The sequence below is a fragment of the Plectropomus leopardus genome, chromosome 11, assembly GCF_026936395.1.
Source record: "Plectropomus leopardus strain MGB_pleo_1.0 chromosome 11, ASM2693639v1, whole genome shotgun sequence".
In the NCBI taxonomy this organism is placed as follows: Eukaryota; Metazoa; Chordata; class Actinopteri; order Perciformes; family Serranidae; genus Plectropomus; species Plectropomus leopardus.
The window spans coordinates 37732608-37759614 of NC_142186.1; the positions used below are offsets into that span (position 1 = coordinate 37732608).

The 27007-nt window shown below is 46.2% G+C and overlaps 1 protein-coding gene across 2 annotated transcripts; it reads left to right on the top strand.

The window, feature by feature from the left end:
- Positions 1–26891, top strand: smarcc1a (SWI/SNF related BAF chromatin remodeling complex subunit C1a). Of its 2 annotated transcripts, none has more exons than XM_042489782.2 (28): positions 1–233; positions 2074–2193; positions 2327–2412; positions 2563–2644; positions 4475–4567; positions 4653–4722; positions 4930–4999; positions 5665–5740; positions 7802–7927; positions 11309–11427; positions 12332–12462; positions 12863–12922; positions 13004–13041; positions 13358–13479; positions 14270–14341; positions 14463–14576; positions 15956–16109; positions 16209–16319; positions 16683–16742; positions 17055–17313; positions 17459–17620; positions 19013–19068; positions 20110–20263; positions 20869–21047; positions 21505–21639; positions 21791–22133; positions 22589–22714; positions 24760–26891. In XM_042489782.2, exons 1-28 carry the CDS (start codon positions 48–50, stop codon positions 24849–24851), a joined length of 3396 nt encoding a protein of 1131 aa, XP_042345716.2. In that variant the 5' UTR covers positions 1–47; the 3' UTR covers positions 24852–26891. The 2 variants fall into 2 exon arrangements, with proteins under 2 accessions (XP_042345716.2, XP_042345717.2); XM_042489783.2 differs by having other exon boundaries at positions 11333–11427.
- Positions 26892–27007: the final 116 nt, after the last annotated feature.

The following is a 27007-nucleotide window of genomic DNA, read 5'->3' on the forward strand; positions in this document are numbered from 1 at the left end:
CGGTATCGTTGAAAAACGGAGGAGAAAGACATCGAACAAAACACACAATGGCGACGGCTGCGACCACGGCGGGCGGGACGGGCTCCGGAGGACCGGCCACCGGCCCGGCGGGCGGCGGCACCGCGGTGGGACGGAAGAAGGACGGCGGTCCGTCCACCAAGTTCTGGGAGAGCTCGGAGACAGTGTCCCAGCTGGAGACGGTGCGGCAGTGGGTCGGAAAGAACTACAAGAAGGTGAGCTAACGGCGGCTAGCGGGGCTGCTCAGCGGCGGCACAATGGAGCTAACGAAGCTAACGGGGCTAACGGAGCTAACACGGCTAACGGAGATAACGGAGCTATAACGGCAGCTGATGAAGTTCATGCTGCTTGAGTGAACATTTGAGTTCGGCTGAGAGATTCAGGTGGTGCTCAGTTAGCACATGTCGCTGGTAGCCGCAGAGGTGTGTTTGTCCGTTAGCTCGCCGTTAGCACGCTAGCTGCTCACTCAGAGCTGAAAACATAACGGGCTGAAAATGTTTGGACCGAATCTCTGCAGCTGCTCAGACGATGTTTACAACCTCCATCTGTCCACAAACCCCCCAAAACGGAGAGAGAACATGTATAAAGAACCGAGAAGCTCAGAGAGTCAGGGTTAACCAAAGGTTAGTCACGGGACAATCAGACAACTTCTAGTATTAACCCCAAAACCCCCAAAACGGTTCACCGAACCATCAAACTAATGTTTCCACTAAACGACAATCACAAGTGCTCATCACAGAGCAGACTTGACTGTTTTTATAAAGAAAAAATGATCATAGAGTGGACTAAACTGACTTTAATAAAAATAATCATCTCACAGCGGACTTAACTGTTTTCACTAAATAAAAACCACAGAGTGGACTTTACTGTTTTCACTAAATAAAAATCCAGAGTGGACTTTGCTGTTTTCACTAAATAAAAACCACAGAGTGGACTTTACTGTTTTCACTAAATAAAAATCCAGAGTGGACTTTACTGTTTTCACTAAATAAAAATCCAGAGTGGACTTTACTGTTTTCACTAAATTTAAAAAAAAAAAGATGTTTACTGTTTTCACCAAATAAAAACCACAGAGTGGACTTTACTGTTTTCACTAAATTAAAAAAAAGATGTTTACTGTTTTCACCAAATAAAAATCACAGAGTGGACTTTACTGTTTTCACTAAATTAAAAAAAAGATGTTTACTGTTTTCACTAAATAAAAATCACAGAGTGGACTTTACTGTTTTCACTAAATAAAAACCACAGAGTGGACTTTACTGTTTTCACGAAATAAAAACCACAGAGTGGACTTTACTGTTTTCACTAAATTAAAAAAAAAGATGTTTACTGTTTTCACCAAATAAAAACCACAGAGTGGACTTTACTGTTTTCACTAAATTAAAAAAAAAGATGTTTACTGTTTTCACCAAATAAAAACCACAGAGTGGACTTTACTGTTTTCACTAAATAAAAACCACAGAGTGGACTTTACTGTTTTCACCAAATAAAAACCACAGAGTGGACTTTACTGTTTTCACTAAATTAAAAAAAAAGATGTTTACTGTTTTCACGAAATAAAAACCACAGAGTGGACTTTACTGTTTTCACTAAATTAAAAAAAGATGTTTACTGTTTTCACTAAATAAAAATCACAGAGTGGACTTTACTGTTTTCACTAAATAAAAACCACAGAGTGGACTTTACTGTTTTCACGAAATAAAAACCACAGAGTGGACTTTACTGTTTTCACTAAATTAAAAAAAAAGATGTTTACTGTTTTCACGAAATAAAAACCACAGAGTGGACTTTACTGTTTTCACTAAATTAAAAAAAAAGATGTTTACTGTTTTCACCAAATAAAAACCACAGAGTGGACTTTACTGTTTTCACTAAATTAAAAAAAAAAGATGTTTACTGTTTTCACCAAATAAAAATCACAGAGTGGACTTAACTGTTTTCACTAAATTAAAAAAAAGATGTTTACTGTTTTCACTAAATAAAAATCACAGAGTGGACTTTACTGTTTTCACTAAATAAAAACATTTTCACCGTGTCCTCTCTGTCTGGTCCCAGTATGTCCAAAATGACTCCCCCTCAAGTAAGTCCTTGGCGGGCCTGGTGGTCCAGCTGCTGCAGTTCCAGGAGGACGCGTTTGGACGCAGAATCAACAATCCTGCTCTCACCAAGCTGCCCGTAAGAACATGATTTTCATTAGTAAATCTCATCACCGTATTATTAACAATAATATTATTATTGAATTACACGAATAAAACACACTCGGCTTCAGTAGTTTAATTAATTTGCTCATTGTTATCTTTGTCTTTAGGCCAAGTGTTTCCTGGATTTCAAGGCAGGGGGCGCTCTCTGTCACATCTTGGGGTCGGTCTACAAGTTTAAGAGCGAGCAGGGCTGGTGAGTTGACCCAATTTTAACCCTCACGTGGTCGTGGCGTGCTCCAGTCGGCTCTGCCATGATAAACCGGTTCCCTGTACAGGTCTGATGTCTGGTTTCACTGGAGTGCCGACCACATTTCACCCGACACTTCTCTGTCCTCCACTGCAGGCGGCGATTCGACCTGCAGAACCCGTCCCGCATGGACAGGAACGTGGAAATGTTCCTTAATGTGGAGAAGAACCTGGTCCAGGTACGACACAAACTCAACACACACACACACACACACACACACACACATACTGCTGACTGGGGAACAGCGCACATACCTGCTGATGGAAACATGTCTAAATATCATCTACATATTTAACAATAATCACCTGAAGAGAGTCTTTGATCTGTAGGTGAAGTGTGTAGAAGTGTGTAGATGAAGTGTGCAGCAGTGTGCAGATGAAGTGTGCAGCAGTGTGCAGCTGTGTGTAGATGAAGTGTGCAGTTGTGTGTAGATGAAGTGTGCAGCAGTGTGCAGATGAAGTGTGCAGCAGTGTGTAGATGAAGTGTACAGCAGTGTGCAGATGAAGTGTGCAGCTGTGTGTAGATGAAGTGTGCAGCTGTGTGTAGATGAAGTGTGCAGCAGTGTGTAGATGAAGTGTGCAGCTGTGTGTAGATGAAGTGTGCAGCTGTGTGCAGATGAAGTGTGCAGCTGTGTGTAGATGAAGTGTGTAGATGAAGTGTGCAGCAGTGTGTAGATGAAGTGTGCAGCTGTGTGCAGATGAAGTGTGCAGCAGTGTGTAGATGAAGTGTGCAGCTGTGTGTAGATGAAGTGTACGGCAGTGTGTAGATGAAGTGTGCAGCTGTGTGTAGATGAAGTGTGCAGCTGTGTGTAGATGAAGTGTGCAGCTGTGTGCAGATGAAGTGTGCAGCTGTGTGTAGATGAAGTGTGCAGCAGTGTGTAGATGAAGTGTGCAGCTGTGTGTAGATGAAGTGTACGGCAGTGTGTAGATGAAGTGTGCAGCTGTGTGTAGAAGAAGTGTGCAGCTGTGTGTAGATGAAGTGTGCAGCAGTGTGTAGATGAAGTGTGCAGCTGTGTGTAGATGAAGTGTGCAGCTGTGTGCAGATGAAGTGTGCAGCTGTGTGTAGATGAAGTGTGTAGATGAAGTGTGCAGCAGTGTGTAGATGAAGTGTGCAGCAGTGTGTAGATGAAGTGTGCAGCTGTGTGCAGATGAAGTGTGCAGCAGTGTGTAGATGAAGTGTGCAGCTGTGTGTAGATGAAGTGTACGGCAGTGTGTAGATGAAGTGTGCAGCTGTGTGTAGATGAAGTGTGCAGCTGTGTGCAGATGAAGTGTGCAGCTGTGTGTAGATGAAGTGTGTAGATGAAGTGTGCAGCAGTGTGTAGATGAAGTGTGCAGCAGTGTGTAGATGAAGTGTGCAGCAGTGTGTAGATGAAGTGTGCAGCTGTGTGTAGATGAAGTGTGTAGATGAAGTGTGCAGATGAAGTGTGCAGATGAAGTGTGCAGATGAAGTGTGCAGATGAAGTGTGCAGCTGTGTGTAGATGAAGTGTGCAGATGAAGTGTGCAGATGAAGTGTGCAGATGAAGTGTGCAGATGAAGTGTGCAGATGAAGTGTGTAGATGAGTGCAGCTGTGTGTAGATGAAGTGTGCAGCTGAAGTGTGCAGCTGAAGTGTGCAGATGAAGTGTGCAGATGAAGTGTGCAGTTGTGTGCAGATGAAGTGTGCAGCTGTGTGTAGATTGAAGTGTGCAGATGAAGTGTGCAGCTGTGTGTAGATGAAGTGTGCAGATGAAGTGTGCAGCTGTGTGTAGATGAAGTGTGCAGATGAAGTGTGCAGCTGTGTGTAGATGAAGTGTGCAGATGAAGTGTGCAGCTGTGTGCAGATGAAGTGTGCAGATGAAGTGTGCAGCTGTGTGTAGATGAAGTGTGCAGATGAAGTGTGCAGCTGTGTGCAGATGAAGTGTGCAGCTGTGTGTAGATGAAGTGTGCAGATGAAGTGTGCAGATGAAGTGTGCAGCGGTGTGTAGATGAAGTGTGTCGATTGTTCTGACTTGATGTTTGTGTGTTGTTAGAATAACTGCTTGACTCGGCCCACGGTGTTTCTGTCGCCGGACATCGAGCAGAAACAGGCCGGTAAACTGAAGGACATCATCAAGAGGCACCAGGTGAGCCCCGACTCAACACGTCTGACCAGCCAATCGGGGCCTTTTCTTTCTTATGTTATCATTTTGTCCTCTCCATCATGTCCAGGGGTCCATCACGGAGGACAAGTCCAAAGCCACCCACCACATCTACCCGTCTCCATCCCAACAGGAAGAAGGTAGGGCCGAACGTCTCTGAAACAGCCTCTGATTTATTCAGTCTCGATCCAGACAGAGCAGCCGTTACCTGTGATGGTGTGGAAATAACATCAGCTAGCAGGGAAATCTGTGAGAGACTGTGTCATCATTGGACCTGAGGACTGGTTTATTGGTCAGTGTGTGTGTGCGTGTGTGTGTGTGTCAGCGCTGCTTTGTGTGTGTTGCAGAGGAATGGCTTCGTCCTGTCATGAGGAAAGACAAGCAGGTGCTGGTGCACTGGGGTCTGTCCCCCGACAGGTGAGACCACACACCAGCCAACCAACCAGCAGTTTCCCCATTTTAAACATCTCAGTGTGTCATGAAGCTAGACGCATTCTGAAAAGATGATATTTTGTAGGTAAAGAAGCTTTGGGGTCGTCTGCAGGAAGACACAAAACATTTATACAAAATGAATCTGAGTAATAACAGGAAGAAGAATATAAAGGTGCACAGGCACCAACAAAAAAAGAATAACCCCAAACCAAAAGTCTTACGACAACTGTAACTAAACCCAAACAATTGTCACTCTATGTTTATTTGTTCTTGTTGTCTTTGTTTGGTTTTTAAGTATCTTTATGTACATTATTGTTGTTGCTTTCTTTCTTTTATCAAATATTCAATCAGATATTGTCACTTTGTTGACTCTGTATTTGTATTTGAAGGAGTAGATAGGTATAACAGGGTTTTCACTCAGATTTTGCCGAATTAAAAAAACCAAATACAAATGTTGTTGCTCCAGTTTTTTAAAAATTATTATTATTATTTATATAATACAAATTTTTATCAAATGTGTAGTTTGTTTTCATTATATTTTTTGGGGTTTCATGTTACCGATTTATCAAAGCTTTTGAAGTGATGATCCTTTTGTGGGTGTAATGTTTCAGTTGTCAGCTGATGGATGTCGTTCTCATCCCTTTTTTCAGCTATGATACCTGGGTGTCAGCCAGCGAGGTGGATGGAGACGTGGAGGACGCCCCCAGCACGGACAGACCCTGGAAGGTGAGCAGCAACCACTTCAACATCTTTAATCCCCCGAACGTAATTTGTTTTTCAAAAAGAAAAACTGTCCGGTGTTTTTTATTTATTGTTAATAAATAGTTACCTGTGTTCAGAAAACTCCTTTCATTGTAAAACAAGTCATCAGTTTCATTTCATTTTCTTTATTTCTTGTTTTTTAGTGAGTGCAAAAGGGCAGGACAAACACAATAACAAGAACAGGGTATTAAGAGGCAACACATATGTGGGGGTAGATGGAGATGGAAAATCAGACAAGCAAACAAACAACAAAAAACAGACAAAGACATGATCCGGCATAGTGGTTTTCTTGCTGTTGATATGCAAAGTGATTATTTTACTCAGCTGTGGGCGGTTAGTGAGGTCAATTGTGTGTTTGGGTGCATGTATGTCTGCAGCTGAGAAAGAAGGGAGAGAAGATGCACTGAGCAAATAATACCAAGAGGACAATTTAGGATGTGAATAATTCTAAGAGGGATATGTGTATACATGAGTGTGCGTGTACATATAATAGAGAATATAATAATTATACAAAAAAGAGAAAAAAGTACAATAAAAATGAGAAAAATAAATGACTGACAGTGTTTCCTCTAGGATTTTTTTCAGCAGCGGGGGCAGGCTCTCCGGGGAGCCGTGGCGGCGTAAACAAATGACGCTTTTTAAAGGCTGAATGTAAAAATAAAAAATAATAACAAAAATTCAACAATAAAATAATAAAAACAATAAATAATAATTTCTTGATGGGGCTGTAATCAGTGGCAAAGTTTGCACCCAGGCTCAGAACAATGGATTTTTCTTGGTTTTTTGTAGAGCAGCTCTGAGGCTCTGTTGTACGGAAATTCCCCAAGAGGCCCGCTGATGCTCAGCAGCATACATGCTGCAGGGTGATCCCCCTGCAGCCTGTTTCTCAAGTCAGTCTTCACCTACAAATAGAAACAATCATTTTTTTTATTTTTTTTATTTTTTTTTTCAACCCATTTAGGGTCCCAGCCTGATAGCCTGTGTTTCCCTTTATGTTTTTCTCCTCTCCTCTCATCTCTCTCTCCGGCACCATCACTTTGCTCTCCTGCTCCTTCACTCGGCACTCCCCCTCCTGTACTCTGCTCTCCTTCACTTTGTTGCACTGCTCCTCCCTGTCTGTTACTTGTCTTATACGATTACATAAAACATTAACGTTAGATAATTTACACTCACGTCACATTTGATTACAAGTGTGAACATAATTTTTTACCTAACCATCATAATTTGAGTCAGTAAAAAGGCTAATGATACCTGACTAGCGCCATCCTCATCAGGTGTCTTTCTCTTCTTTGAAAAATATTTGAACAAGCTCATCTGAAAATGCAGTCAGCAGTTACATCATGGCGTGTATATCGCTTAATGCTATCAATTAGTTTACTCACGTTAGCGACACTGAGTTGAGTTGGCTAATAAGTCTACCTTTTCTCCGGTAAGTTGCACGCTATTTTCAAGCCGACACTCCTCTGACTGTCCGACCTGATGCCTGGATGTGAGTAGCTAATTAACGTCGGCACCAGTTAGTTCTGTTGGGGGGTGGGAGGGGGCGGTGCTATCTACCCCAAAGAGTAGATACGGAGCAAGATAGTTATCTGCCTCAGCACTCGTGACACCCAACGCAGTGCAGGACTGTGCTGTGATGCGGCGGTGGTGTATTTGCAATTAAAAAAAAAAAACACAAAAAAACGACATTTGAAGGAGCGGCGGGTAGGATTTAGGAGTGGCGGGCCGCCACTCCTAAATGAGTGTAGAGGAAACACTGACTGATGTTGTCATCAGTTTTCTTTGTTGTAATGAAATAATTATCAGTCAGCTGGTCAGCTCCAGAGAGACAGAGGCGTGTTTTGGGGAGCTCAGGACAATGCTGCTGTTTTCAGAAGACCATCAGTCGTCTGAGTGTTTGGGTTAGAGGTGCTGCTGATGACCTGTCTGTGACCTGCAGCAGTGTGAAGGGAAGCTTTGGGTTCATTAGGATAAACTAAGACTGATGGACTTGTCTCCGCCCGTCTCTGTCCAACTCCCACTCAGGTCCACGCCAGGTGGGTTTTAGACACGGACGCCTTCAACGAGTGGATGAATGAAGAGGACTACGAGGTGGACGAGAACAAGAAGCCGGTCAGCTTTCGTCAGAGGATCTTCCCCAAAGAGGAGGAGGTAGATATCTGTGCTCTCGGTGTTTGTGCTCTGACAGCAGCGTCATTGCCCTCCGTCCTCAGGACAGCTGCACGCTGCTCGGCCCCTTTTAGCCCTCCAAGCACACTCAGACCGACAACTTTTAGTACGTGAACACTTGAAGGTACATGTAGATAATAATAAACGATAATAATACACTTTGTTTGTATAGCACCTTTCATACAAGAAATGCAGCCCAATGTGCTTTACAAGACAAAAATCACATGAAACAACCCATCCATCCATCCACCCATCCATCCATCCATCCACCCATCCACCCACCCATCCATCCATCCACCCACCCATCCACCCATCCACCCATCCATCCACCCATCCATCCATCCACCCATCCAGCCACCCACCCATCCACCCACCCATCCATCCACCCAACCACCCACCCATCCACCCACCCATCCATCCATCCACCCATCCATCCACCCATCCACCCACCCATCCACCCATCCATCCACCCAGCCATCCATCCACCCATCCATCCACCCACCCATCCACCCCCCCATCCATCCATCCATCCACCCACCCATCCATCCATCCATCCACCCACCCACCCATCCACCCATCCACCCACCCATCCATCCATCCACCCATCCATCCACCCACCCATCCACCCATCCATCCACCCATCCATCCATCCACCCACCCATCCACCCATCCATCCACCCATCCATCCACCCATCCATCCATCCACCCATCCACCCATCCATCCACCCACCCATCCCTCCATCCACCCACCCATCCACCCATCCATCCACCCACCCATCCACCCATCCACCCATCCATCCATCCACCCACCCATTCATCCATCCACCCATCCATCCACCCATCCACCCACCCATCCATCCATCCACCCATCCACCCATCCACCCACCCATCCATCCATCCATCCACCCACCCATCCATCCATCCATCCAGTCATGCATCCACCCATCCATCCACCCACCCATCCATCCATCCATCCATTCATGCATCCACCCATCCACCCACCCACCCATCCATCCATCCATCCATCCATCCACCCACCCATCCATCCATCCATCCATCCATCCACCCATCCACCCATCCACCCATCCATCCATCCACCCACCCATCCACCCATCCACCCATCCATCCATCCACCCACCCATCCATCCATCCACCCATCCATCCACCCATCCACCCACCCATCCATCCATCCATCCATCCACCCATCCACCCATCCATCCATCCACCCACTCATCCATCCATCCATCCATCCATCCATCCAACCCTCCACCCATCCATCCATCCATCCATCCACCCTGTGCTGATTCTAATATGATAATAATAATAATAATAATAATAATATAATATTATAATAAAAAACCTGCATGTAAAAATACAATAAGATCATAATAGAAAACATAGAGTGCATCTTCACATGGATAAAACCCACTTGACAAAGCTAGTAAAAGTAAGATAACAATTAGGCTGAAAACTGAGCACATCAAATTAAGGAAAATACAACATTTAGTAATACAACAAGTGGTGCAGCAGTGCATGAGTGATGTAGATCCAGATCTAGATAGATAGATGGTGCGAACAAAAAGGGGACTGAGGCCCCGTCAGAGCTGATGTGGACCAAAGAGACAACTGAGTCCACTTGAAGATGTCCCTGAAGAGTCCCTTTTCAGTTCAGTTCTTTCAAAGAGGACTACACCCGAAAACACCCAAAATATCTGGTGTGTCCCACAAAACTTTGCCTGTCCTCACGACACCCAAACACCAGCTGTAAACCACAGAGCGGCCATGACGTCTGTCTGTCTGTCTGCTTTGTGTAGAAGTGAATGTTTTTGTTGCATGGTGCTGTCCTGCCGTCCTCCTCCGTCGTCTGTTTCTCTGTCTCTCTGTCTCTCTGTCTCTCTGTCTCTCTCGGTCTGTTGCCCGCCTGTCCATCCTTTCCAAACCTTTCCTCACTCTTTGTCTCCTTCAGGTGGATTTAGGGTTTCTGTCCACGTTTTTAAAATCATCAGAATGAGAAAAACTTTATTGATCCCTGCGGGTGGAAGAAGTGTGTCATCGCTCTGATGTCAAACAGAAATATAGAAGTAGAAATAAATAAAAGCACAAGTATATCAAATATAAATATGAAAGCTACACTTAGTAAATAAAATAAATAAATCTAAAGAAATACAATAATAGACGAGTAGCACAAGTATGTAAATATTGCATTTATAATATGAATAATGTGCTGAGTGTTTAAGTGTGTAAAATATCAAACTGCTTTATGCTACAATGCAATGTATAAAAGTAGTTACAAAATTATATTTTAACAGTTTTTAATATATAAAAGTATAAATGCATGTGCAATGTGACAAATGAACAACAGATATACACCAGTAACAATATACACACACACACACACACACACACACACACACACATATATATAATATACAGTAACCAATGAGTGTCACATGTTAAATATAGCCGAGAGCTGTAAAAAAACGGCACATTTGAATAATTGTACAGAGGAAGGCTGCAGTGGAAATATCACACCAAATATTGCAGTTAAGACTCTGATATGAAGACTTCGTGCACCTCAAAAACCCTCTTACTCATTAGAAGTTTAATATATGAATTATGGAATTCTAATTGTCTGAAATTTGATAATTTCCAGGATTTAAAAATGAAAACAAAAGCTGATAAAATAACTAAAGAAGGTTTAATAACGTGATTCTAATCAGATGGCGTGGTCGCTCTGACTCCGCTGACGTGAAGCTAACCAGCCGTGCAGGTTTCTGTGGGCAGCCAATCACAAGCCGGTTTGGTTTGGGGGTTTGTGGTTGATTAAACCGATCGGCGTCGTTCAGTCATGTGACCGTAGTGTAGTTTGTTTACAGCCTAACGTTAGCGTTTGACTGCTGCTGGTTGTTTTCAGGCTGCAAACAGGCAGAAAGTTCATCGCTGAAGATTATCGATGGAAAAAAAACGTGCTAGTGTCATAAAAATGATCTTGAATAAAACACGAAACGTGTCGTTAGTATCATAAAAGTTATCTTGACGAAAAGATCTAGTATAAAAGTAATAATTTTGTTACATAATTGTTGGTTTGATGGAAATGAAAACGTGTTGTTGGTATCATACATGTTGAAACTGCGGTGTAAAAATCCCAGAGGTCCTGCAGGTTTTTGTTTTGACCCAGAGGACAGTGGACAGGAACCCAGAGTGTCCCCTCCACCGCCACCTCACCCCTCCCCGCCGTCCCTCTCCCGTCCCCCCACCCCTCCCCTCCTTGTGTGTTTCCACCCGTTCATCCTCTCATCCTGCGGCTCTTTCTCTCATCCTCCATCCCTCGCTCCCTGCGCTGCACGGGGTTTGTCTGATCAGTCTTCCCGTACACCCGATCGCAAGGAGCGCAAGGCCAACTCTGCCGGCAAGAAGAGGAGGCGCTCGCCCTCGCCGCCCAGCACGCCCGCCGAGTCCCGCAGGAAGGGAGGAAAGAAGGGGTAAGGAGTTCCTGTAAGAGTGTGAAGGTACAGAGAGTCTTTGGCTGATTTGAGCTGAGTGTGTAGTCTGAAACAGCCGCGTTCTGCCCTCTGATAAGGACTACTTTCAGCGGCGAATTAATTGGTCCCTCCAGGATTTCACAGGCTGTTTTTGTGACTGTTTTGGCCTGAAATGCTTGATTTCATGGCAGCTTTCCTAGAAAGTCACAATGCAAGTTGCAGTATTTAGAGGTGATTTTTTTTTTTTTAATTGTTAGAGCTTGTATTTTTTCAAAGTTAGAGTTTAGTAGGATCACATAGTGATGCGATGCATTTCTCAGAGCCAGCGCTGGCATAAAATAACATAAATATTTACAAAATATATCTTTTCTCTGCCAAAAGCGAACACACACTGAGTCACCTGAACTGATATCTTTATATAATTAATAATATTAATGTTGTTATTGTTAATATTATTATGATTGTAGATGTTCAGGATGTTCGAGGGAGCAGTCTGAAACATGTCTGGGCTGTGTTCAGCCCCGACTAAACCTTTATTAAACATGAAACACAGAGCGGTGCGTTAAACATCCTGCTGGGTTACGACCTCAACGCGGAGGAGTTTCATTCGCTTCAGACTGTCGTGGGAAACGTTCACGGCACCAAACCGACTGTGACACGAACATCCAAGTATAACAAGTGAAGGTCTACTAAACATTACACCAAACAGGAGAAAACACACCTCAAAGCCTGTTTCAGACTGTTTCACACAGTTTCAGTTTGAGGAAACCCGTTTATCGGTAAACGTTGGCAGAACGGTGCACGGCGGCGGCACTCTGAGACTGAACCTGACCGTCTGATATCTGGAGCAGTTTGAGCCGCTCTCTGGTTTACCTGGATTGTCTCTCCCTCTGTTTGGCGTCAGGAATCAGGGGCCTCACTGGAAGAGGCGGGGACACAGAGGTGAAGAGGAGGACACCGAGGAGGACATGGCCAAGGACATGGACGACTCCTCAGCTGGTGCCAGCATTGAGGACGGTAGCATGTCCAAGAGTGGTATGTGCTTAGGGAGGGGACAAGAGGGACGCTCAAACTGAAGTCTGTTTTCTTTTAAATGCATGTGTCCCTTTGTATCATTCTGTGTCCCCTCATACACAGACACACACACACACACACACACACGGTGCGTTGGGTAAAGAAGTAAATGGAGGATATTTGTGAAGCTGGTCTGTTCTCACCTTCTCTTTAGAAATTCTCTTAAAATCTTAATTCAAATCAAAGTTTTTACTGAAGTGCTGTTTTTAGATCGAGTCCCATCAGGGATGTCCCACTTTTACAGTAACACACACACACTGAACACACACCCTGTTTTGGACTTGTCTTTTGTGAATGTCTCCGTCCCCGTGGCTGGATTCAGCTGTCTGTATTTGCAGTTTTTCTGCTTTTTTCCACACAGTGAACTCAAAGAAAGACAGTGAGAGCACTCCGGTGAAGGGAGGGGTGAGCGCCGACCTCGGTACGAGAGATCACATTAATCAGACCTTTACAGAGTATCTGGTGATGTGTCTCCACTAACACCGGTGTGACGTTTTTACAGATGACATGGAGGATGACTCGGTGCTGTCTGGTGGAAAGGTAAGAGCACCGCCGACTCATCAAACCAACGCGGGTCACCTGACTCCAGCTGTCTCAGATAGAGGTCAAAACCCAAAAATCAATAACATTTGAGCTTAGGGATACTGCTGCTGAGCCCCGTGGGTCCTGTAATGTACATCACATCTCCAGTCGAGTCATTTAAATTCAATCACTGGTCCGCAAACATCGACTGCCCAGTAAAGTTTTTCAGTATGGCGGCCAACAGGTGTTACACCAAGAGAAGAAGAAATCTGGTGGTCAGGGCTGCTTTATAAAATGTTGCCATGTGTTGGTCTGACTCTGTGTGTCTCTGGAGGACGAGGAGGAACAAGGCAAAGCTGAGATCAACCGTCTGATGGACGCCGGCGAGGACAACGTGACCGAACAGACTCACCACATCATCATCCCCAGCTACAGCGCCTGGTTCGACTACAACTGGTGAGAGCGAGGAGTCATCGGGCCGCTGTTCAGGTTCCTCTGCCACGAACGCCCCGAGAGACCAATTTGTTAAACCTGAAGAGCTCTCATCTCTTTATTTATTAAAGTCACTAGCTGTAGGCAGGTTTACCCTCAACCTGCACTAATTGAAATTGCGAATACGAAATAAGTCAAATGGAAACGTGTCAGTTTCATATCAACCCCCGTTTATCGCAAAAACGTTTTTACGCTCCATGAGGTGGTATTTCAGGTGATTCAAAAAGCCATATTTTGCAAAACAGCAATGGAAACCCTTTTTTGGCTTTTATGGTTCATGTGCTGTGTAACACCAGGCGGCAGTAATGTGACCTAATGGACGCCAACCGCCATTAAACCCTTCTTCACTGTTACACGAGATGAAGAAATTCTTTATTATTAGATCAGCTGTATTGAGCGGCTGCAATAGAAATAAACCTAACAATGTTTTGGACATCCATCACCATGGTTACTGGGTCGTTATCGCCAGAGGAAAGTCACGTAACATCGCGAGAGAAGTCACGTAATATCACTCAGTGGAAACACAGTCGTCTCCACATTGAGTTTGATCGAAATTTCGAAAATACCGCTCAGGTTTCAGTGATGGAAACCCGCCTCGTGTGGACCAGCAGTTGAAGCTGCCCGGCCAGTTCAACAGTGACGGCAGTCAGAGATGACTCCGCTTTGACCAGTTAAACATGCTGTAATGTAGCAGATAACTTCCACTTCAAATTACTTTGAATAAATGATCATAAAACCTTTTCTTTCCTGCCAGCATCCATGAGATTGAGAGACGAGCTCTGCCCGAGTTTTTCAATGGAAAGAACAAGTCCAAAACTCCAGAGATGTGAGTTTATTACACAGAGAACACGTGAAACCAGCAGACATGTTATTGGTTCTGTATGAAATGTTGCTGCAGAGCCAAAGTGTTTCCTATGGTGATAATAATCTGTACGGTTGTTGGACAGATATTTGGCCTACAGGAACTTCATGATCGACACGTATCGCCTGAACCCTCAGGAGTACCTCACCTCCACCTCCTGCCGCAGGAACCTCACCGGGGACGTCTGCGCCATCATGAGGTCTCACATCTCATACACTCATTTTTAATACACTAGTATTTAAGAAGTTGCCAGTTTCCGGTCCAAGAGGAGATTTAAAATACTTGTCCATCCATCTGTAAAGTTTATTAACCCTTTGGGCTGCTTTAATATCACACACACTCACACCACTCTGCACACAAAATTCACTTTTCAAAATCAAGCTTTAAAAATTATATATTAATATGATTTTCTACTTAAACGAGGTTTTTTTTTTTTTTTACCAACATCAGTCCTAATCATAAATATCAAATATTCATTTATTTTCAGAATTTTAACCATTTAAATGCCATGTGTCTGTATTGATGCCACTATGTTTTAGCTGAAAAAAACACCACCACAGAAAAAAATTATGTTTAATCTCCTCCATGCTCAGTGTGTGAGTGCAGCTGCTGACAGTCTGGGATATGTCAGTGATTAGCAGCTACATTGATTGTGACAGGTCACCTAGTGGAAATAGCACAGCAATAAAGGAAACAAATGCATGTCATATCACAATAACGATAGGTCTGAAATCACTAAATGCACTCGAAGATAATATTGTGGGTGTGGATCAGAGTCCCATGCGTATATTGATAGTGGAGGCGTGGCTCATAATAATGGCAGTAGGAGGTCCCGTCAAGCGTGACCACGGCATCGACGTAACCAGGATCCACAACACAGGCGTAGCTTCAGACAGGACCACAGCGACGGCAAAACCAAGGCCACGATCGGGGCGAGCCGGAGGTACAGTATCAGTGCAGGCACAGCACGAGCACAACCAAAGGCAGGATCACAACACCAGCACAGCTATCACCACGATCAGGCGCAGCCAAGACTGCAGCCAGGATCCAAGAAAACTAGGAGACAAGGGAGCAGGAACGCTCCGGAGAGGCAACGGAGTTAGCGTAATGCAGTAAACAGACATGAGCCTTTTCAGATGGAGGGAGCAAGAGAAGGATGAAGGAGCTCAGCGTATCAGAGGAAGTCCTCCAGCAGATTAAACCTATGTCAGCCTAACTAGGGGCAGGTCCAGGCAGCCTGAGCCAGCCCTAATTATAAGATTTATCAAAGAGGAAGGTCTTAAGTCTACCCTTAAAAGTGGAGACGGTGTCTGCCTCCCTGACCGAACCTGGAAGATGGTTCCATAGGAGAGGAGCGTGGTAGCTGAAGGCTCTGGTTCCCATCCTACTTTTGGAGACTTTGGGAACCACAAGTAACCCTGCGTTTTCAGAGCACAGTGATCTTGAGGGTCGACAGGGAACTATGAGCTGTGACAGATAGGATGGAGCCTGAACATTTAGAGCTTTGTAAGTAAGGAGGAGGATTTTAAACAGACAAACAGTCCCTATGAGTTAAAGGTCAGTGCTGTCTGTCTGCAGAGTTCATGCTTTCCTGGAGCAGTGGGGTTTGGTGAACTACCAGGTTGACTCTGAGAGTCGCCCGTTGCCCATGGGACCTCCACCTACTCCCCACTTTACCGTGCTGGCCGACACACCGTCTGGCCTCATGCCCCTGAACCACAGACCACCGCCGGTAAGACCCGCTGACAAACAGATAGGACGCAGTGAGGGATGTAAAGGTCTCTACAGGAACTAAAACTGTGAGACTTAAACATTGTTCATGTTCTTCTAGATTCCACCTCAACAGCCGATGCCCAACTTTTCAGACAAAGGCAAAGACAAGGCCATCGACCTGCAGAACTTCGGCCTTCGCACTGACCTCTACAGCAAGAAAAATCTCAAGGTCAGCAAACCATTCTCTCCAAATCTCCAACATGCTTTACTCATCATAATTTGACTTTTCTAGAGAGGGTGAGATAATTTGGTCTGGTTTGGTAAATGATGAACGACGGGGAAAGGAGTTAACTGTAACAAATCAGTACAGAAAATCACTGTTTTTCATGTGTTGGAGGCTGAAGGCAGAAAATAAAGGAAAACCTCTGTTAGTATGAAAGATTGCAAAGGAGAATAATGGAGAGCCCAGGAGGAGAAGCTACTGTCTAAAACAGAAGCTGATGGGGATCTTAATAAACAAACAAACCTCTGTTAGTAGGTGTTCCTGTGGATCTGTTTACTTGTCTTCATGTGGTCTTCTGGTTCCCTTCAGGGTAAAACAGTGAACTCCACCAGAGACTGGACGGAGCAGGAGACTCTGCTGCTGCTGGAGGTGAATCTCATCACTAACATACTGATGGAAACACAACGCGGTCATTGGATTGGTTGCATGTCGTTCCTCCTCAATCCGCAGACTCTCTTTCCATTCCCTCTTTTTCTTCCTTTTATAAACTGTCAGTCCTTCTGTTTGCGTCCTCTAGATAAGTCATTCCTGCTATAAATCCTCTCCCGCTCTGTCTTTAGTGAATTATCCTCCTCCTCATCATCATTTTGACTCTTTCTTATGATCCTGTTGAGCTCAGTGAGGACACTGAACAGATAGCGTGACTAACGCTCGTATGTTGACTGCTGTCTCCTCCTCCAGGCTTTGGAGATGTTCAAAGACGACTGGAACAAAGTGTCAGAGCATGTCGGCTCACGCACCCAGGACGAGTGTATCCTGCACTTCCTGCGGCTGCCCATTGAGGATCCGTATGTCGAGAGCACCGAGGCGTCGCTGGGCCCTCTGGCCTACCAGCCCATTCCCTTCAGCCAGTCTGGAAACCCAGTCATGAGCACCGTCGCCTTCCTGGCCTCTGTGGTCGACCCCAGGGTGGCGTCAGCTGCTGCCAGGGCTGCCCTCGGTAAGACCCTTCATCATCAGCTTCATCCTGATGCATCAACAGACAGAACACCCCTCTGTCAGTCACCAAACTGACAGACAGAAATTATCAGTGTGTCCTGTCTGAGTGTGGAGATGTCAGACTAACGTCCTCTCTCCTCCTGCAGAGGAGTTCTCCAGAGTGCGTGAGGAGGTGCCCGCTGAGCTGGTGGAGGCTCATGTGAAGAAGGTGCAGGAGGCGGCCAGGAGCACGGGAAAGGTGGACCCCGCCTTCGGCCTGGAGAGCAGCGGCATCGCTGGCACCGCCCCCGAGGAACCAGAGAGGACCGGTGAGTCTAACAACACGCTCACACGGGGTGTGAAACCAGTGAGTACAGACTGAATATCCAGGATGAAAACACGTTCAGCACACGTCAGTGTCAACCAGCAGGGGGAGCCGTGCAGACGTGTTAGCATGCTGCCGTGGTAACCAGCGGATCAAAAACAACAGATGGAGGAGGGGGAAGAAACTGGGTCATCAGAGCTCATCGCATTCTGTCATTTGGCTCTGAGCTTTCTGTAACATAATTTACACACACACACACACACACACACACACACACACACAGACAGAGAGAGAGTTAAAGCCCTCCGGAGCCACAGATGTGATCAATAAGCTTAAATGTGCTGCCTGGCCTGAAGCTTTTAACACACACACACACACACACACACACACACACAGAATATTCAAACACTTAACACACACTCAGGTGCACTATGACAGTTTAATAACAGCTACATTTAAAGAAACTAAAATAACAGTTAAACACACGTTTAAAAAATAAGTTCAACAGCTACATTTATAGAAAAAAAGAAATACCTTTTAAACAAGCAGTATTACACGAGAGGGTGACAGTGATGTCAGGACTGAGGCGCTTATACAACTGCTACCAACAAAATAAAACCATGTAATCAAAATATATTCATGTTTTGAGGCAATTAGCTCTCAAAATAAAAAGCTTTTCGCAACTGTTATCTCAGTTTCCATGGAAACACACAGAGCCTGATTAATTCCTGGAAAACAATCAGTCACGTCAGTAGAGTCCTGTATGAAATGAAACCCGTTTACTGCTCCAGCAGGTAGGTCGGACCTTAGTAACGACATAGCAACCGATGTTAAATGTTGTCATCTAGTGAAACATTATGCTTCCGTTAACCCTTTCACCTTTTACTGTGGCCACAATCAATATTTTAACAAGCATCACCAACTCTGGACCGAGTGGGTTTAATGTGCTGATAAGACAGGAGGAGCAGAGGAGAGAGGAGGAGGAGCAGAGAAGGAGAGAGAGAGGAGAGGAGGAGGAGGAGGAGAAGAGAGAAGAAGGGGAGAGGAGGCCACACCCATCTTCCCACAGCTGCTGGTGGTCCCTGACCTCCTTAAACGCTGCAGTGTTCTCCCCCCTCAGTGCTGCGTACAGATCTCCTCCTGACACCGTCAAAGCGACCCGGGCTGTGACAGACAGAGGACAGCAGCTTTCCTTCCTCCTGCTGTCCTCTGGACCTGCCGCCAACCTCTCTAAATGTTTTCATGTCACAGTCATGTGAATTGAAAACATCTAGAGAATTTCTGTCTGGTGATCTGAAATAAAAACCAAAACAGATGTTTTTGGAGGACAAACAGTTGTAGTGAAACATGAGACAGTTTCTGAGACATGATGACCTCTCTGCTCTTTGACCTGCAGAGACCAGCGAGGGGGAGAAGGGTGAGACGGACTCCGACTCCCAGCAGGCCGATAAGGTAAGATGTCCTGTCTCCTGTCTGTGTCCTTGAAAACCTTGCTGTCCACCAAATCAACAATTTGTCTGTCCCCCTCAGTCACATTGAGACACAGATCTATAAAACCTGTCCCTGAATCCAACGTCCAGGGGCCTCATGTACAAAGACTAGAGTGGATTTCCTATTAAACGAATTAATTATTTACTCACCAAGAAGCCATCCATCATGCACCGTGCCACTCTGTGTCCTCATCATCTCGGGGACTGTCCCCACAGAGTGGACATTAATCCTCCTGTCAGTCCTGAGCCCCACCTGTTTGATACGGAGTCCACCTGCCGGGACTTTTCTTTTGATGAAGGCTGGTTCTGGGCATGGGCATAGGGGGACAATAAGTATTTTGTACATTTTTAGAATTTTTGGACATTTTAGGATATTTAGGACATTTCTAGGGTTTTTAAGATATTTCTAGGTTTTTTGCACGTTTTTTGGATTTTAGCACATTTCTCGTATTTTCTGACATTTTAAAAACTTAAGGACATTTCTAGGATTTTAGGACATTTCTAGGATTTTTTATATTTTTCTTGGATTTTTGCATGTTTCTAGTATGTGTTTAGGACATTGGGGTCTTAGTTAGTCCCTCTGTCAGGGGGTGTGGGGGATCCTCCACTGGCTCTTTTTTTGATCAACAAGCTCTATTTTGATGCAGTTTTATGTCTCTGACACCTTATGGAGACTAAAAGGACAAAAGCAATTCACAGAGTCAATCACTCTATTTTTACTGTCTGAACTTGGTTGGGGAACGACCAGGGGCCAGATTTGCTGAGTATTGCTGCCATAGTGCATCAAAAAAAAAGCCCAAATTTGAGCTTGTTCATCAAACAAATGTTCCCTGTCTGAGCCCTAAATGTCCTCAATTGAGCTTTGGATAAAAACAGGAAGCAGTTCAGCAGACGGTCCTAAACCATTACTGGAGTCACCCCCAACCCGCCTCCTTAAAGTCAGATCTAACTGCTGAACTTCCTGTGGCGCTCACCGCTGTGTGTCTGTGTGGTCAACCGTCAGGCGGAGCTGAAGGACGAGGCGGAGAAACCTAGCGAGTCTGCGGAGAAGAGCGACAAGACAGAGGCCCCCGACAAGGTGAAGAAGGAGGGAGTGGAGGCGTCGGAGCACGAGGAGGACAGCGAAGAGGGAGGAGACACCAAGACAGCCGCCACAGGTGAACACAAGTTATACGATGCCAAAACTGCTCATGTAGCTCCTGCTGCATCACGAGGGAGCCAGCTCCCTCCGACAAGCACAGACACAGCATCATGTGACCTGGAATAGACCAAGAGGGTTTCCGCTGCAGTTTCCTCAGAGGAAAACTGTTATCAGATAAATGGTGATTAATATTGTATCGGTGTCCAAAGTATCAATATATCGTATCATTGTCAAAAGTATCGATATAATATCGTATCATTGTCAAAAGTATTTGATATGATATTGTATCGTTGTCCAAAGTATTTGATATGATATTATATCGTTGTCCAACGCATCAATATAATATTGGATCATGATGAAACCAGTGATGTAATCCCCCAGGTTCACAGCTGTATCACCTGCACAGGTGTTCTGTGTGATGACTCTGCTCCGGGACATTGATCATGCAAAGGACAAATCAATAACTGTGGACACAACATGGAAGCTTCCTGTTCAGATTATTACGATAATTGTTTGAGGACGGAGAGGACGCCATCTCCAGAGGTCAAACACTAAGGGCGCTCAGCACAGAGGGACGTTTCGCTGGGATGACTCGTTAAATGTGTTTCTCCTTCCTGTCAGACAAAGACAAGGAGGAGGCCATGGACACGTCATCCTCGGAGCAGGAGAAGGACAAAGACGAGAAGATGGCGACAGAGGACGGAGACGACAAGAGGAAGAAACTCGAGCATGACATCGGAGAGGGAAACATCGCCACCGCCGCCGCCGCCGCACTGGCGTCTGCTGCCACCAAGGCCAAGGTGAGACACAAAGACACAGACACACAGAGACACAAAGATACAGGGACACAGAGATACAGAAGCACAGAGACACAAAGACGCAGATGCAGTGATACAGACACAAAAACACAGAGACACAAAGACACAGAGATACAGAGACGCAAAGACATGTCACCAGGTCTGAGACACAAAGACACGTCATCAGGTCTGAGACAGAGAGGCACAAAGACATGTCACCAGGTCTGAGACACAGAGACACAAAGACACGTCACCAGGTCTGAGACAGAGAGGCACAAAGACATGTCGCCAGGTCTGAGACACAGAGACACAAAGACACGTCACCAGGTCTGAGACAGAGAGGCACAAAGACACGTCGCCAGGTCTGAGATACAGAGACAGGACGCAGAGTGTGATTGTCTGGACGTACTTGTGGAGGACTGGTCCTGTCTGAGGTTGATGTGACTGGTTTGACTGGCAGCACTTGGCAGCGGTGGAGGAGAGGAAGATCAAGTCTCTGGTGGCTCTGCTGGTGGAGACGCAGATGAAGAAGCTGGAGATCAAACTGAGACACTTCGAGGAGCTCGAGACCATCATGGACCGAGAAAAGGAGGCTGTAAGTCCCCAAAAAGACACAAATAACTAACAGTTTACAGGTCACATTTTTCTGTCCACATTACAGACACGTATTGTGTTGATAATGATTGTCCTCCTAACCATCTGTCCCGCTGTGTCCTCCGTGTCCTCCGTGTCCTCTGTCTCTGCAGTTGGAGCTCCAGCGGCAGCAGCTGCTCACAGAGCGACAGGCGTTCCACATGGAGCAGCTCAAATACGCAGAGATGAAGGCCAGACAGCAGATGGAGCAGCAGGCGGCTGCCGCCGCCGCCGCTGCCGCCCAGGCCCAGGCTCAGGGACAGGGACAGGGACAGGCTCCGGGGTCTGGTCCTCACTCTGGGGCCCCCCCATCAGGCATGCACCCTGGGGGGCCCCCGCCACACCACGGAACCCCACTGCCCCACCACGGAGGGCCCCCACCCGGAGCCGCCATGCACCCTGGATACCCCCCAATGGGACATCACCCCATGGCCCCTCACCACCCAGGACAGACAGGTGAGTGTCCTCTGAGTGTCCTTGTCCGTTGAGCACATTGATGCAGACACACAGAGACATTATTTTAGTGTCTCTGTCCTCTGAGCTGACGGAGGCATTCATTTAGTTTAAAGCATCCTCTGAGTGTCTCTGTCCTCTGAGCAGACTGATGGAGACACACAGAGAAAGTGAAATTATTTTGAGAGACTCCTGGTGCTGTGTGTCTGTCCTCCGTGTCTCCGTCAGTCGGCTGTAGCCTCATCAATAAACAAAGGTGTGTCCCAGAGGACTGAAGTTTGTGGTGATAGGACGTCTTTGTGTGAAGACAAAGTAAAAGCGTCTTAATGTGTGTCTCAAAGATGTCCCCTGTCATCTGTCTTTTCCTATCTTTTTGACTCTGTGAAGACTGAATGTTTGACACAAAGACGTCAGATTTAACGTCAGCTGACGGTTTGATTCTGTCCCCATGTCCTCAGGACCAATGGGACCGGGACAGACCATGCCAGGACGGATGATGACTGGCCCGTCCTCCACCGGCCCCCCTCCTGGTGGCATGCCTCCCATGATGCCCCCCCGCCACCCTGGAGCTCCCAATGGCATGTGTGAGTACAGATAGCAGTTACCATGGAAACACTGGAGGTCAGAGGCGGGGCCACAGCTCAAAGACACGCTCCAATATTTGCAGCCTGTTCCTGTGCGACGTTTAAAATTTAAAGCGGCATTTCAGGAAATCGCAGACACAGGCTGGCAAACGCACGCCAGTGCAACAGGTGGCGGTGTTACCTCCACCGTAAGGCCATGCCAGCCAATCAGAAGCCTGAAGTCATTACTGGAAAACAAACGGCAACAACGACATTCGCGCATCGCAGGGAGACAGAAGTGAAGTGACACACTTGTCCTGCGTGAGCGACAATGGTGTTGGGATGATTATTATTATCTAATAATTATTTTCATCTTATTGTTGACTCTGAACCGGCTTTTATATCAGTTTATCGTCTTTATCTGTCAGAGACGAGGACATACAGCAAAGTCATGAGTCCTAACACACACAAGTCCCTCAGCATGTTCGTCTTCCTGTCCCCTCGTCTCAATGGTACAGGGAAGTTAAATAGTGGAGACAGATGTTCAGAAATGGAAAGTAATGAGCGAATAAACACAACATTGACATATGACTTCTATTTTTATTATTTTAGGAACTTTTTGCAGAGCATTTTTTAAATTTGCATTAGATCTTGTGTCCTTATGGCTCCCAATAAGGTCCGTCCATCCAGTGCAACAGCTTGAACCGGGATGTTAGGGGTTAACATGTCTCTGTGAAGATGTGTGCAGAGCAGTGTCTGATTCGTTGCTGAGTGAGCCTCCGTCTCATCTCATCACTTTATTCTCCTGCGAGCGGACGTTAGTCAGGAGGAGGTTTGGTAATGGAGCAGCTCTCGGTCGGTCGGCTCAGCCTCGCCCTGATGCCGGCTCTCCTCCCTCTCTTCGTCCGGTGTTTTCGATGTCGTTTCCCCTCTCTTGTCTGAGCGTTTGCCATCGGTGGGGATCCTCTCACGGTCTGCTGCATTTAGTCCAAACTCCACGCGACTTTTTTCGGATGTTGATAAGTGCTTCTCTATCGTAGAAAAGTCGTGTTGCGGCAGAAGGGGCCATGGAGTTGAAAAAATAGCAAAAAAAGCTAGCAAATAGCTGCAGCTACATGTGCTGCCTTCGCCCTAACTATTAACAGGCTAAAGATATTTAGACACTTTGATCTGCAACATAAACATCTGTATAAACCCAATTTTTGAACTCAGAAGGTTTTATGTGTTGCTAACAAAGCAGCTAATGCGACATCAGACTTTATCAGACGTCATCACAGCGACACAGAAACTCATTCAACACACTCGCCGCCTTCACAGCCTCACGTCTACACTCGCTCCTGTAGATTTACGTTTCTAATATTTTTCGGCTGTGTTTTAACACGTTTTTGCAGTCAAGTTGAAGGATTTGAAGGGGTTGTTGTTTAAGTCACGTGACCTCGATGTAGTCTGTTTATAGCCTAATTACCTATTTTTGCTTCTGGAGATTTCATTTACACTTCAGAACACACAGAAGTTCATCTGTGAAGATTACCGTGCTGAACAGAGCCTGGAAGGATCATATAATCGTGTTCGTCACAGAGATTGTTTTTGGCGATAATTAAAAATCCCGGAAGGTTTTTGATGAGGGAACCAGAGCATGCTAACTTCCTGTTGGACTACAAAAATACGCCATCCCTTCATCGCTCTGTACACTCCTGCCTCCGCTTCAAAATAAAAGATCTCTGACAGCGTCTCTGTGGACAGAATCTCATCAGTTGTTGACAGGAGGCATTTTATTGTGAAATATTAGCAGGATGTTGTTGACGATGCGGGACTTTATGAATGAGAGAAATCTGTGGTCATGAATGTGGAGATATAGAACGACCCCATCCATTTGAACACGCCAGGCACCACCGCGCTGCAGCCGGGCGAGGTCGTGCAGTGTGTTTCGGGCGGAGACGACGACTCACTCTGACGTCAAAAGCAAAGGAGGCGGGCCCAAAAAGGACGTTTGTCACAGAACAGGTTGTGAATATCTGCCTCTGCTTCCAAAATGTGACCGAAAACTCTCCTGTTTCCTGTCTCAGACCCTGGACCCCCCCCCGCACAGCCTGAAGCTGGACCTCCCATTCCTGTGGGTCCTCCAGCACCGGGGAGTGGACGAGGGACCGACAACTAACACACACACATACTAACACACACACACACACACACACACACACACACACACACACAAGACTAACTCTGAATCTGAAGTCCTTACTGATGGCCTCTGATACCGGCTCCCTTTGTTTATCTCAAAACTACCAGAAACTTTTGTCTCTCTCTCTCTCACACACACACACACACACACACACACACACACACCTGCAGACTTCCTCTCAGGGCTCAGTGGCGAAGCTAAGGTTGTAGTAAACACTGTTCTCTGATCTGTTGGGTCACATGGAGGCTGTCCCCCCACCACCACCACACACACACACACACACACACACACACACACACACAGATAGACACACATCTCACGTGCACACAGACACACACACACACACACACACACACACGTTGCTGTGTGGTGCCTCGGGCTGAACACTGGGGGGAGCTGTGACAGCACAGAGACGCTCACACACAAAGGACTGCAGGCTGTCTCACACACACACACACACACACACACACACACACACACACACACACACACACACACGTGTATTAACACTCATCTCTCTCTCACACACACACACACACACAGACTCACACACACATTAGGCTCAGCAGGTTGTCCAGATGATGAATCAAACACACTGAGGGAGCGACTGCCGAGTATCTACCTCTTTAACTGATACACTGAACCACAGTGTGTGTGTGTGTGTGTGTGTGTGTGTGTGTGTGTGTGTGTGTGTGTGTGTGTGTGTGCGCGTTGGGGGCAGCGGCGGTGTCATGGCGGTCCTCCTCTGACCTCAGTCACTTCCTCTCACGTCATCTGAAACGGTTCAAACAGCTGAAACCAGTTTTTAAAAATGAAACCTTCAAGTCTCTGAAAGTTTGATCCACCAAAAGACATCAAGTCTGGTCCAGTGTTGGACGCAGACTGTCCCCAAGACGCAGACTGTCTCCGAGGCGCAGACGTTTGTTGGACGGACGCACAGACAGAGACATTAACAGTTGATGCTTCACCGTCTCATTAACACTAAATCAGAGACAAACTGACGGACTCAGCACACCGTCTCTTACCGACCACGCCGCTGCAGCGCACGCACACACACACACACACACACACACACACACACACACACACACACACACACACACACACACAGACCTGCCACGACGCACTGGACACACACACACACACACACACACAGAGTCTGACCTCCTGCTGACCTTCACGCAGAGCAACTCAAACATGGCGGCTCCTCCTCGTCGCCGTGGGCTTCTAGACGTTTTTAGGTGCTGACACTGTAGCGATTAACCCCGCCCCTCTCTGCTCGCCTGGCACCGCCTACCTCGCTGACCCCGCCCCCTCCCCACACACTCACCGCTCGCCACCGACAAACCAAGCAATATCCTGTTTGAGCCAACCTCATTTCAGTCGACGCCGCGGTGAGTCCGTAGTTATCGATCTGCCAGGAAATCAGTCGATTATCGATCAGAAAACTGACAGATGGATGATCGATCCGTCAGTACATCGATAAATTGATCAGTGAATCCATTAATTGATCGATCCGTCAGTTTTTCTAGCTGACAAACTGATTTGGTTTAAATTTGTGGAGAAAAAGATTTCGGAGTTTTCTCTCGTTAGTTTCGGTGGACCCCGCCCCCCTCCTCTCTGCTACCTCTTCTTCTTCGTTGGTCTTTTAGCTGCTACCTCCTCTTCTAGATCTCTTCTTCGTTGGTCTTTTAGCTGCTACCTCTGCGCCCCCTCACTACCTCTCGTTTCCATTTCCCGTCGTTTTCGTTTCCCGCCCACGTGACTGCGTCATCACGGAGAACCCGCCGCGCCCTCCTGAACAGGTAGCTCTGTGACATCACTTCCTGCATTCACTCATGCGTTATTATTATCTCTTTGATCTTTTGTGTTGATGTATTTTTAAGGAGCAGTTTTGTGTAGATGGAAGTTTCTCTGTAGCGTTTGTTTTTCTTTTTGTACGGGGTCTGTTGGTACCTGGACCTGGACCTGGACCTGGACCAGGACGCTGTCCAATAAACTGTTTTGTATGACGAAGACAGAGTTTGTGTTTTTATTGGTTTCCTCTTCCTGTTGTAGACACAAACCTCTGAACCAGCTGATGGACTTCACTCAGAAATATCCAGACACGCTCACACACACGGGGGGGGAGG